Source organism: Scomber japonicus, chromosome 8, assembly GCF_027409825.1.
Source record: "Scomber japonicus isolate fScoJap1 chromosome 8, fScoJap1.pri, whole genome shotgun sequence".
Lineage (NCBI taxonomy): Eukaryota > Metazoa > Chordata > Actinopteri > Scombriformes > Scombridae > Scomber > Scomber japonicus.
The window spans coordinates 17188513-17200310 of NC_070585.1; the positions used below are offsets into that span (position 1 = coordinate 17188513).

The 11798-nt window shown below is 40.3% G+C and overlaps 1 protein-coding gene across 1 annotated transcript; it reads left to right on the plus strand.

The window, feature by feature from the left end:
- The first annotated feature begins 1519 nt into the window (after positions 1-1519).
- LOC128362906 (wolframin-like) lies at positions 1520-9950 on the plus strand. The gene is made up of 10 exons (XM_053323768.1): positions 1520-1645; positions 2642-3013; positions 4499-4575; positions 4777-4921; positions 5065-5238; positions 5380-5460; positions 5703-5863; positions 6826-7062; positions 7142-7260; positions 7493-9950. Exons 2-10 carry the CDS (start codon positions 2644-2646, stop codon positions 9036-9038), a joined length of 2910 nt encoding a protein of 969 aa, XP_053179743.1. The 5' UTR covers positions 1520-1645; positions 2642-2643; the 3' UTR covers positions 9039-9950.
- The last annotated feature ends 1848 nt before the right edge of the window (positions 9951-11798 follow it).

The following is an 11798-nucleotide window of genomic DNA, read 5'->3' on the forward strand; positions in this document are numbered from 1 at the left end:
TTGAGCTGTTTTGCCTAGATGGGAATTGCGTCTGTGAGCATGTGTGTCTAAGCCTATTTAAAGGACAGATTGCTTAATATAGATTAAATGTGTGCTTGTGAAAGACCAAAAACCAGTATAAGGGTCTTGCTTATCTTCTCAACTGGATTGTGTTAATCTACTAATCGAGATCCATTTACATAACTGCTTCAGTGCAGCTGCAGTTAAGCAATTACTGTCCCCATTTCATTTGTTTCCCACCCTGTGTTATCTACCCTCATTCCCAGACTTGAACTTTAATCTTAGTCTTTCCTCTGAGCCCTCTCTTTACAAGTCCTTTTGTTGTCTGCTTGCTTTCCTTTTTGCCTGGGCCCCCCCCCCCCCTCGTCTCAACGTTAATGTTTTCCTTTCCCTGTGCTCCTTGTGGCAAGTTGCTCTGTTGTGTGCAAGCAGCTACAGTACAAACAATCAGTAACTTATGTTTGGGCTCACATAACATGATGCTGTCAGAGAATAAACCTCACATAAAATATTACACTCAAAACATAGATTTGGGAAGGTTTTCACAGTATTACCTGATTATTGTTGTTGAATGGTGGTGATAATAATAATGATGATGATGATGATGAGAATAATAATAACAATAATAATACTTATTATTATTATTATTATTATTATTATTATTATAATAATAATAATAATAATAATAATAATTATTATTATTATTATTATTATAACAATAATAATAATAATAATAATGTCACTTTCTATTCGTGTTTACTGTGTTGTAGCCTCCTAGAGCCATGTAATACGTGACTTAGAACGTATCCCAACTTCATTGACCAAAAATCATATAGGCTATTTCTTTATTATATTAATATAAACAACAGTGATAATTGATTGCTGATTTTATGTGTCGTTTTTACTCTGTAGCACTTTGAGATTGATTTTATGAAAAGTGCATTACAAATAAAATTTATTATTATTATTATTATTATGATAAACAATTAAAAAATCCTACATACATCTGTATGGTGATGGCGGTGGTGAAGGGAGGGTTAAGATACAATAAATAGCACAATGGCAGATTAAATGTTAAATAAATAGTTTAGCAAAGTTTAGTGAATGGAAAGAACATGCCATGTGCTGCCATCTCCTGGTGGTGAACTGATAATACATGGCAAAACACACCGAACAATGATTTACACAAATCTGCTCTGAGCAAACGTTAAACGAAACATACAGATAAAGTATTGAGGCTCATTTTACAACTATGGAAATTTAAATAGATAAATAAATATCCCTGAAACCCAGTTTTGGAAAAAAAATAATCTTTCGACGGTCGATTGATTTTGACTGACGGACATCAGTTAAACGTCTCGTTTTTTCAACCAATCCAAAACGCTTCAAGAAACCCGATTCTTCGTCTTTGTCCAATCACAACACAGAAAACAAGAAGTGGGCGTGACCATCATGCGAAGCAGCTGGCAGACGGTGCTGTGCTTCGTGTGTGTGTTTGTGAGTTTGACCACGAAGAAACAGCGGACAGGCTGATTTCACAAAAGCGAAAGTGAAGAATGATTTGGGACACCGAATAGCGAAGAAAGTGAAATAGCTAAGCGTTCAGCAGAAGGATTAAAAGTAAACTGGCGCTCTGGTCCTAAAGGTGAGCGGACAAGAGTAGTTTGAACATGACAAGTTAGCATTAGCAACAAAAACACCTGCTACTTCAGCTGCCTGCCACATCTACCAGTCTTTTATATGTTGGCTAACTTAGAGAAAGACTTTGACACCGTGTGCACACTGTATTGTAGTTGTTGAGGTCACCATATGCATGTCCAGTCCACCGGTGAAGTCAGTGTCATTGGAGCTGGCTTTTCTTTAGCAGAGAGGGGGCTTCCCTGAATTCCTGCGGGACTCATCACGTTTCCAGTCAGTCAGGGCACTTGAAGGATGTCACTTCTCAATATAGCTGCACAGAGTTCACCTGATAACATCTAAAATAGACTGCATGAGACCACATGGTCGGTTTTGCTGTCACGGGAAACAAAAGGTTGTCAAAATGCTTTTAGGAGACACCTGTTGGTTGTTGTTGTTGTTGTTGTTGTTGTTGTTGTGTGGTTGTTTTGTAATAGAAATGTGTGGACTCGAGGTAGTACATGGTCAGCATGGAGCCTGAAATTGTTGCCCTTTTTGAATGGTATATTTGTTACCAGTGGATAACATTGGCAGACTTTGTTGATTCTATCCAATCAGATGATGACTATTATTATTTCTCTTAGCCTCACATGATTGTTATAATATTTTCATGCTAAATATCATGACATTATACTATATTTTGTATTCCACCAACCCATTAGTTTTAGAGAGCACTCACAAGAGCCTCAGTGGTTCGTTTGTGTGCTCTGGACTGTTATATTTGAGTAAGTGAAGGGGTGTTGAAAGGAAAAGAGAAAGTGTCCTGTCAGAACAGCTGCTACTCCCCCACAGGTGCTGTCTCTCCTTCTCTGTCACTGCCTTCTCCTTCATACTCTCACATAGTCAGCTGTTTCTCCTTGAACAGGTGTTTAGCATATTCAAATTGAAGCATATTCTGAAACGCCTTTGTGTTTGTGAATACACACTGGTGTGGTCTCTGACTGTAGGCTGTTTATTTTTTCAGTCATGGATCCACCGCCGACCAGCACCTTATCCACCCCAAGACTCAGCCTCTCATCTCTGAGGACGGGCCCTGCCTCTACAAGCTCATCTACTACCACATCCACTCCATCCTCAGACCGGCCTAAGCCTAAACTCTCCATGCCAACAGCTCCAACTACACCGTCACCTTCTCCCTCCCCCGCCTCCTCTCAGGCTTCTCCTGGTCTTTCTTCCCGTTCCTCCTCCCTCTCCACACCGCTTGCCTCCCCTCTTCGCATGCCCATCAGAAGCCCCTCTCAGGTGGGCAGATCTCAGCTCAATGCAGCCTCTACGGCAAATCACCCATCTGGAGCCCATGCCACACCTCTACAGCCTCCTCCCACACCTGAACCAGGTGAGAATCAGACTCTGACATTTGACCTATTATAATCATAAAACAAAATCTTTACAGTACAATATCACCTCCTTCTTCTCCAGCAATCAGTGCAACCAACACTCCCAGTGTGCAGTATAATGTGTTATGTTTCCATGACAAGCACAGACATTTCCCACAACATGTAAAGTGGCCTCTCCCATTTTGCTGACCTGTGAAAAAAGCCTGTCTCACCTCTATCTTTTCAACTCTGCTTAGCATCCAGTGTGTGAAGTTCACATAACAGGAGACCTGTCAGCTCTTCTGGCAATATCATATTTTCATGTACTGCATGACTTGGCATGGCATTGACATCCAGATATGTAATTACTGGAACTTGTGAAAACTAACACCATAGTCATTTAATTTGGACCACGGTTTTTCCATCAGAGCTTATGCTGTTAAAAATACACTGTGATAACGCATGTGTCTACTAGTCCAGAGTTGTGCAGATAATATATCGTAGCTAATGAAAGTTTCAAAAAAAGGAGACAGGTTGCATCACTGTAAGCGTGTGTGTGTAGCAACCAGGAACTGCTGTTGACTGCCTTAAACAAATATTCAAGCTCTCAGGTGGTGGGTCTAGTTTTGAACAGCAGACCAGGAGAACTGTGGAGCATCTGATGGAAATGACTGGATCCCATCATACTTCCTTTGCCCTCTGAGACAGAGCAGCAGTATCATTTCCAGCCTGTGGGCGTTTTGGCAATTTAGAAAGTGATTGTTACCACCTCGTCTTTTTCCCAGTATCACAGATATTACTTCTCATTAGATGCAGCTCTTGCTTCAGAGAGGCACAGAGTAGCAGAAGTCATCAGCCTAAAGAAGATGATAATTAAACCAACAGGTTTCAGTGGGACAGTTTCATCAGGACAGGAGCTTTTTCTGGAAGGATCTGACTCATGCTCACACTCTGGGATCTCTTGTGTTATTAACTGCCACAGCGCTGATGTGTTGTGTGAACTGGAGTGTTTCCACATTTCTGTTCCTGTTGCGTGACCATGCAAACAGGAAAAAAAACCAGAGCTGAGTTTTTAAAAAAATGTGATTGTATTTATAATACTCAAAGAAATCCAGTTTACTTTTTAGAGAAATTATTTTTTTAGTGTACAGGCATGTAAAATGAAAGGCTTCCATGTTCAGATACATTTTATTTGACAACATGAAATTGAAAGAGCTTGCTCAGTGGTTTCAGGACTTGTAAAACAGGGTAAGCTAAATATTTTGCTGATGTGGTACTGTGTCAGGATTAGACGGTGGGTTGGTAACATATTTGAGTGTGTGCATTTTGCACACATCCTTGTCAATATCAGCTGCAGATAGGACTAATGATATTAAACATTTTCATGTTTAGTTTAGATCTTTTTGTATAAAATTGCAACTAATGATTGCTAATGACAGCCACAACATTTACTCAAGCTCTGTTGTATAATGTGTGCCGAGTTTTTAATTTTCTGTTTTCTTCAGATGAGCCAGAGGAGGAGGTCAGTTTTGAGGATCTGGAGTCCAGAGCAAAGTCAGGAGATGCTAAAGCACAGACCAAGGTCAGTGTTAAAGAGCACTTTACAAATATAATGACCTTAACGACCATATGGTGGGCGCAGAACAGATCAGCCAACTAATGATAAATGATGCTTTAGAATGACATATTGCTGGGAAGGACGAGTCACCTAAGTCACAGTAATGCCTGCCCTGCAAGTCCAACTGTCTCTGAGTGTCTTGTGTGTCTGGGCATGTGTGTCCAGATGGGACGTTACTTCCTGGCGCTGGCAGAAGAAAAGGACGAGGAGCTGAACAACTGTACAGCCGTCACGTGGCTGATCCAGGCTGCTAAACAGGGCCGTAAGGACGCCGTCAAGCTGTTGCAGCAATGCTTAGGCTCCAGAAAAGGTACCAAAAGATTTCCCATGTGCACTCTTAATGTACAGGTATTAAATCATTGGTTTGATGTTAGGAATTGATTAGACTGCCCTTCAGCTGATGCTGAAAATAGTTTGCCATCATCAGTGTGCAAATGTCTTCTTATTTTTCAGGCATCACTCTGGAGAACTTTGAAGAGGTGAAGAAGTTGTGTACAGAAACACGTTTTGAGAGAGGAGTTCGGAAAGCCGCTCTGCTCATGTACTGGAAGTTGAACCCAGAGAGGAAGAAATCAGTGGCTGTTTCTGAGATGCTAGAGAACGTTGAACATGTCCACACAGAGCCAGGTATGGAGAGAGGATATACTGTCATTTAACATTTCTAATAAAAATACAATGAATGAAGTATTACATAAAGTACATAAATGGGAAATAAAGACGTATCAACATGCTAAAGGGAATTTTTGTCCCTTTATTTTTCATCTGCAGGCAAACCAGTCTCCCCGGGTCCACTTAACAGCTCCGCCAAGAAACAAAGGAGAGTCCTGGAGACGATGGTCACCAGCGAGTGTATGTGTGATTCAAAACATGACTTTTAACACACACAATTAAAAAAAAGTCTTCACTAAAAGGATTGGTTATGTACAATTTGTCATTTATTCCCATTTGAGTCATGGGTAAGGTAACCCAACAGGAATAAATACATCCTTTTTATTGAATCACTTTTTAACAGATACCATTATAGCTACAATAAAAGTTATATTTTAATTGTAAATTAACCTACAAGATGTGTCCTCTGTTTGTCTTTATAGCCAGTTCTCATGTCGGTCTGGATGACTTTGTTGAGATGACGAAGAAGTACGCTCAGGGTATTGCGCCGTCAACAGTCATGGCTGCTGCAGGAGGCACTGACGATGACGATGATGATGACGTAGTTGTGAAAAATCCAGATGAACTGCCCCTGCACCAAAAGGTGGGAACCCTCAGACTTGTGTCAAGACACGCCTGGTCTGGTGTCTTCATGACTCGTAGCCATTTTTTGTTTAAATTCTGTCTGTTTATATAACTGTGAATTAACAGTAAACTCCATCAATAGCAGATGAATACAATTACATTTATCCATTTAAAAAAAAGAAGATTTCTTGTGCATTTAATACCTTTTATTGGACAGTGACAGTAAAGTTGTGACAAGAAATGAGGAGGGAGATGAGGAAAATGTGGAAATTGTGGTTCATGATTTGGACATTAACCAGTCCAATCTGTTTATGTGCAAATCATTATTTATGTTTGTTGCCTGTTGTTAACATTGTAATGTATACTGTTAGACTTTCCATTTTCTGTCCCACCTGTATGTATACTTAAATCACACAACCTCCTTTCCTATGCTTTTTATAGTATAAGTTACAAAATTGCCTCCTTGTTTCAGTCTGCTGGATCAAACACAAATGAGAAGTATAGTTTATCCTACTATTCAACCTCGGAGTAAAAGCATTTTATCAGCTGATATCTGCATGTGTGCATGATGACTGACAATGAGAGCGGACCAACAGCAGTGCCCAAACACTGTCTAAAGTGTTATATGTTAAATGTTGTTATAGTCAGTCTTTATCTAGGCCTACTTGGATTTAGCTCATCATAAGTGATGCTATTTGTGGTATTTTGATCACCATGTCCCTATTTTGATGGTATTGATTGCGTATTGGGTTATTAAATTTATTTCACATTTTTGAATATCGATCAGTCAAAAATGAGAACTTCAATTCTTTGCTGAGAAAGTGTGGAGGAAGCACAAGTACATTTTCTGTGATAGGAGTAATATATGGTGCTATAGTGAGAGGACTTACGAAAAGCTTCCAGAGAAATTCTCCTCTTTTATAATAAGACTTTGGGACCTCAGTGATGTTCTGACCTCACCTCTTCATTTGCTTCAACCAGCTGCTGAAGTTCCCCCTGTACGCTCTGCTGGAGATCAAGGAGCACCTCATCGACTGGGCATCACGAGCTGGCATGCAGTGGCTCAGTACCCTGATCCCCACCCACCATGTCAACGCACTCATCTTCTTCTTCATCATCTCCAACCTCACCATTGACTTCTTCATCTTCCTCATCCCCTTGCTGATTTTCTACCTCTCATTCTTTTCTATGGTCATCTGCACACTGCGTGTTTTCCAGGTTGGTAACTTCTGTTTCTGCAGTTAAATGCATGTTTGATTTTGTAAATTCAGAAATTAACAAGCATCTGTTTCTACAGAATTCAAAAGCGTGGGAAAATTTCAGGGCTCTGACAGACTTGCTTACTCACTTTGAACCTGGTCTTGATCTGGAGCAGGCTGAGACCAACTTTGGATGGACACACCTGGAGCCCTATCTGTAAGTGTGCCTCTATTAACCTTCATCTATGTGTAAACATCCAATTGTTTGCTGAGTTAATCACTTTTTGTGTTCACCTTGCCGTGTTAGCAAATTAAGTTTTTGCTTGGTTCAAGCAGGTTTTGGTTTTTTGTTATGGTAATGATAACTAATGTTTCTACTTATAATCTCCAGCACAGGATGAATGAAGCTTTTAATCTAATTTCTGAAACAAATCCTCAATTTTTTTCAGGTACTTCCTGCTCTCAGTGGTCTTTGTGGTTTTCTCCTTCCCTGTGGCTGACAAGTCCTGGATCCCCTGCTCAGAACTTGCCACCATTGCCTTCTTCTTCACCGTCACTGCTTTCCTCAGCCTTCATGCCTCTGCTCAGCTCTTTGCTCGTAAAGCCCTCGCCACTGAGGTCCTCTCTGGGGCCTGCTCCCTCACTTACCTCCTGCCAGACTCCCTCTGGTTCCTCAAGATCTTTGGGAAGACATTCATCACTGTGCCTCTTGGGGAAGTAGTGGTGTTAAACCTGGGCATGCCATGTCTCCTGTACAGCCACCTTTTCTATCTGCTCTTCCGTATGGCCCAACTGAGAGGCTTCAAGGGCACCTATCTGTGCCTGGTGCCGTACCTGGTTTGTTTCACTTGGTGTGAGCTCTGTTTAGTGTTTCTTAATAACGCCTCTGCAATAGGACTCATTCGTACCTGCGTTGGCTATTTCCTCTTCCTGTTTGCCCTGCCTATACTCTCACTTGGCCTGGCTGCGATGCTCATCGTCCAGTTGCTGCAGTGGTTCCTCGCTCTAGAAGTGCTCAAGATGGTGGTCACACTTACTATCTGTTTTGTGCCAGTAGTCCTGAGGCTGTGGACCCGCTTCAGTCTTAACCCCATCGTGGTTTTCCGGTCATTGTCCAGAAGTAGCATTGTCAAGCTCATCCTGGTATGGCTCAGTGCAGTGCTGCTCTTCTGCTGGATGTATGTCTACAGGTCTGAAGGCATGAAGGTGTATAACTCTACCCTGACGTGGCCTGAGTACAGCAACCTCTGTGGCCCACAGGCCTGGAAAGAGTCTAACATGGCCCAAACACAGATTCTCTGTTCACATCTCGAAGGTCATCGTGTCACCTGGACTGGACGTTTCAAATATGTCCGTGTGACAGACATTGAGAACGGGCCCCATTCCGTTATCAACCTGCTACCTGTATTTATGGGGAACTGGATGCGCTGTCTCTATGGTGAGCCATATCCTTTGTGTGATGAGGTGAAGAACATGACAGCGGAGCCTCAGCCCCTGCCTGCCTTGCCACCCCCTCCAATAGATCCCCTCTGTAAACTTAAAAAATTAGCCAAGCACGAATGCCACATCAAACGCTTTGATCGATACAAATTTGAAGTCACGATGGGCATGCCGCTGGAAAGAAAGACCAAGAACGGTACTATCATAGAGGATGAAGATGCGACTAAGGACATTGTACTGCGGGCGAGCAACGAGTTCAAATATGTGCTTTTACACTTGAACACAGGAAGCCTGGTAGAGTTCAGCACTATTCTGGAGGGACGTTTAGGCTCCAAGTGGCCTGTGTTTGAACTGAAAGCCATTCATTGCCTCTCATGTGGCGACACCCTCGTGCTTAGCCGCAGACAGTATAAGATCGAACACGACTGGAGGCGCACGGCTCAGAACGCCCTTCAGTTTGGCTTTGACTTCTTCTTCAACCCCTTCCTGACAGCTCACCTAGAGCAACACATTGAAACAGAGACTGAAACAGAGATTGAGACACAGGTGGAATGATAGAGAGGGACAAGACAGACAGAATCAAAAGCACACCTCTGAAGACATGAAATGTTGATTTTAAGATGTGTGATAATGATCATTGTACCTTCAGTTGAAGAACATTAATTGTACTCAACTGTTCTTAATCAAACCTAATAGTAAAATTGGCAAGTTACTTGCCAGTACTGTTAGATGGAGTACAGGTGTTTAGACATGTCTGTCTTCTGTCCTGTGTTTGCATTATTATAGCGTTTGAGCCAAAACGTGTGAGAATACATAATATAATGAAATTAAGTGTACTAAGGGGAGAAACAGAAGGTAATAAGATTTTTAGATTAAGTTTACAGTTTATTGCCTAACACTACAGGAAGAAACACACAATCTAAACTTCCTCAGCTGTGGTCAGCTGTACGTCAAAAACATTTCGTCACTTTTCACTTTTTCATGAAGTTATTTTGATTTGGTCTGTGGTACAAACACTATCTGTTGCATCTGATTTCATGTATATTTGTCAGTATCATGACATATGTTGTGGCCAAAAATCATCAGTATTTACATTTTACAGTTTGCTTGTTGAACTGTTGACAACTCTTACTACATTGTTGTGTGTGGCCCCTCAAAGAAGTATGAAAGGAGATGTTAGATCATTTGTTTTGCACAAAAAGTTGCAAATGTGAATTTGTAAGTGTCTTTATTGCTGTTAAGCTTTAATCATTTAATATTATACAGTAGATGTCCAACATGTCATTTTTGAAGTGGTTGCTTTTGGAAATGATCTTAAGTGCCTTATAGAACATAGTCTATAAAACAAACTCTAATTTAGAAGAAAACAAACTAAATCATGTCTACAATCTTTTACTTTTCAAAGCTCACCTGCATCAGAGCCGATATTTATTACATAGCATATTACATTATCCAAGTTTATCTCTGCCTTCTCCTCTTCTTTCTCCTACTCTGCTCGTTTTCATGCCTGCTGTGCAGGGATTTAATATATTGAACATTTTCAGTCCCTGAGTGATGATGTGTTTTAAGTTAGGATGTCACTACTGTTTTCTATTCTGTGACCGATAAATATGATGAAAACATTCGCTTGTCACAGTTTTTATTTGAATAGTAATTGCATTATATCAGTTCAGAATTCCACATTTCAAGATTTGAAGCTGATTTCAGGATTGTAAGCATTAATTTGTGTTTTTCACAGTATTTTGACTTGTCAAACATAGGTGTGACTAATAACATTATTCAGTGCTACATTTAGAGCCAATGCAGCAGTCATGATGGAGTCATTGTTAACATAACCATTTCCACCTGTGCCTTTACTGCTACGAAAGGTCAAAAGGGCTGTGAATGTGATCTGTTTGAAAAACAAAACCAGAGAGTTAGTAAGATTGATTCAGAGAGCAAAAGTATGTGAAGATGAAGCATGATGGAGAGGCTTGATATGGTAGAAGAAAAAAATGTATGATGGATTTACAGTCGTTCTATCTGAATATCTGATAAGCACCAGATTCAGCTGCACATGGCTGGAAAACACACATACATCATCTTTTTTTTTTTAAATAAAAATGTGTGACGCTCATCAAGCAAAGAGACCAAATCTAAAATATAAGAAAAGTCTTGTTCACTACTAACTCAGTCTGTGAACCATTTGTAAAGAAATATGCAGGAATATAATTGCTTTCAACTAAAATTTAACCTGACTCCCATCATTACCAGATCTTCCAGTTGTTCGTAGTTGAATATGCAAAAAAGGAGGCCTAAAATTTTATCTGAGGTGTGACAGAAAAGGTTTGGTAAGCATTATGGGAGTGTGTGCCAGTCATTTAGCTTACAGATGTGATAACTGTGTAACAACACTAGGTGGTGCCTCAGACTATATGACTACGCTGATACCACAGACTGTAATGACCGCATGTAGTTGAAGCTATAAACATGCACATTAACATAATAGCTTATAATGGTTTATATAGCTACACTGTAATAAAAACCACAGCTGTACGCTCATTGGATGCAATTTCGTTGAAATCTTTATTCAGAAAAAAACATATTAACATTATTTATAACTGTCCATTTGACAATTTAGTCATCAACATACATTAACACAAAAATATGTGAATTGACATTAGTTTGGTCAGGAGGTGAAGTAAAACTGACACGTTTTCCCAAAAAAAGGACAAATAAAAGAATAAACTGTTCTCTAAAAATAAACAATTTTGCACATCAGCAAAGTAATCAGTGAGGAAGGCTGAAGAGATTAAAGTAGCATCTCTCTGCTGCAGCTTCAGAGGCAATCATCAATACAGATGATCAAGTCCACAGTCTGTTTATGGATTAAAAAAACTAAACCTCATACATGTCAAAAACAGAGTTTATATATACAGACACCATTTATGCCCTTTTGATTTTTTTTTTTCATTTTTCTTTTAGAGTACGACATTAATCAGAAACATTCCCCATTCTTCGTGGTGCTCAGTTTCACCGAGTAGAAACTGATTCTTGGACGGCTTCATTCAAAATGTACATGTAAGTGTATGAACCGTAAACATGCTTCAGTGTCCGAAGACACAAATAAAGGTAGGAGAGCTCGGTCATCTATGGTTACTCGTGCTGCACGGGGCCCCCGGGGCCCCTGAAGCCTTTGTACAGCTGGGTCTAAAATGGTTAAGAAGGCAGCCAAGGCAGCCAAATCAGTCAGTCAGTCAATTTATAAACACCTAGGCTAAATCTGTTTGACATGCAGCATCTTTTTGCTTGATTGTTGAAATTGTTTTGTTTGTT

Excerpts from the sequence above, each read along its gene's own strand:
- LOC128362906 (XM_053323768.1), top strand. The coding sequence starts at position 2,644 with ATGGATCCACCGCCGACCAGCACCTTATCCACCCCAAGACTCAGCCTC. Across the intron at positions 3,014-4,498 it reads TCCTCCCACACCTGAACCAG|ATGAGCCAGAGGAGGAGGTC; the intron begins GTGAGAATCAGA and ends TGTTTTCTTCAG. Across the intron at positions 7,063-7,141 it reads GCACACTGCGTGTTTTCCAG|AATTCAAAAGCGTGGGAAAA; the intron begins GTTGGTAACTTC and ends CTGTTTCTACAG.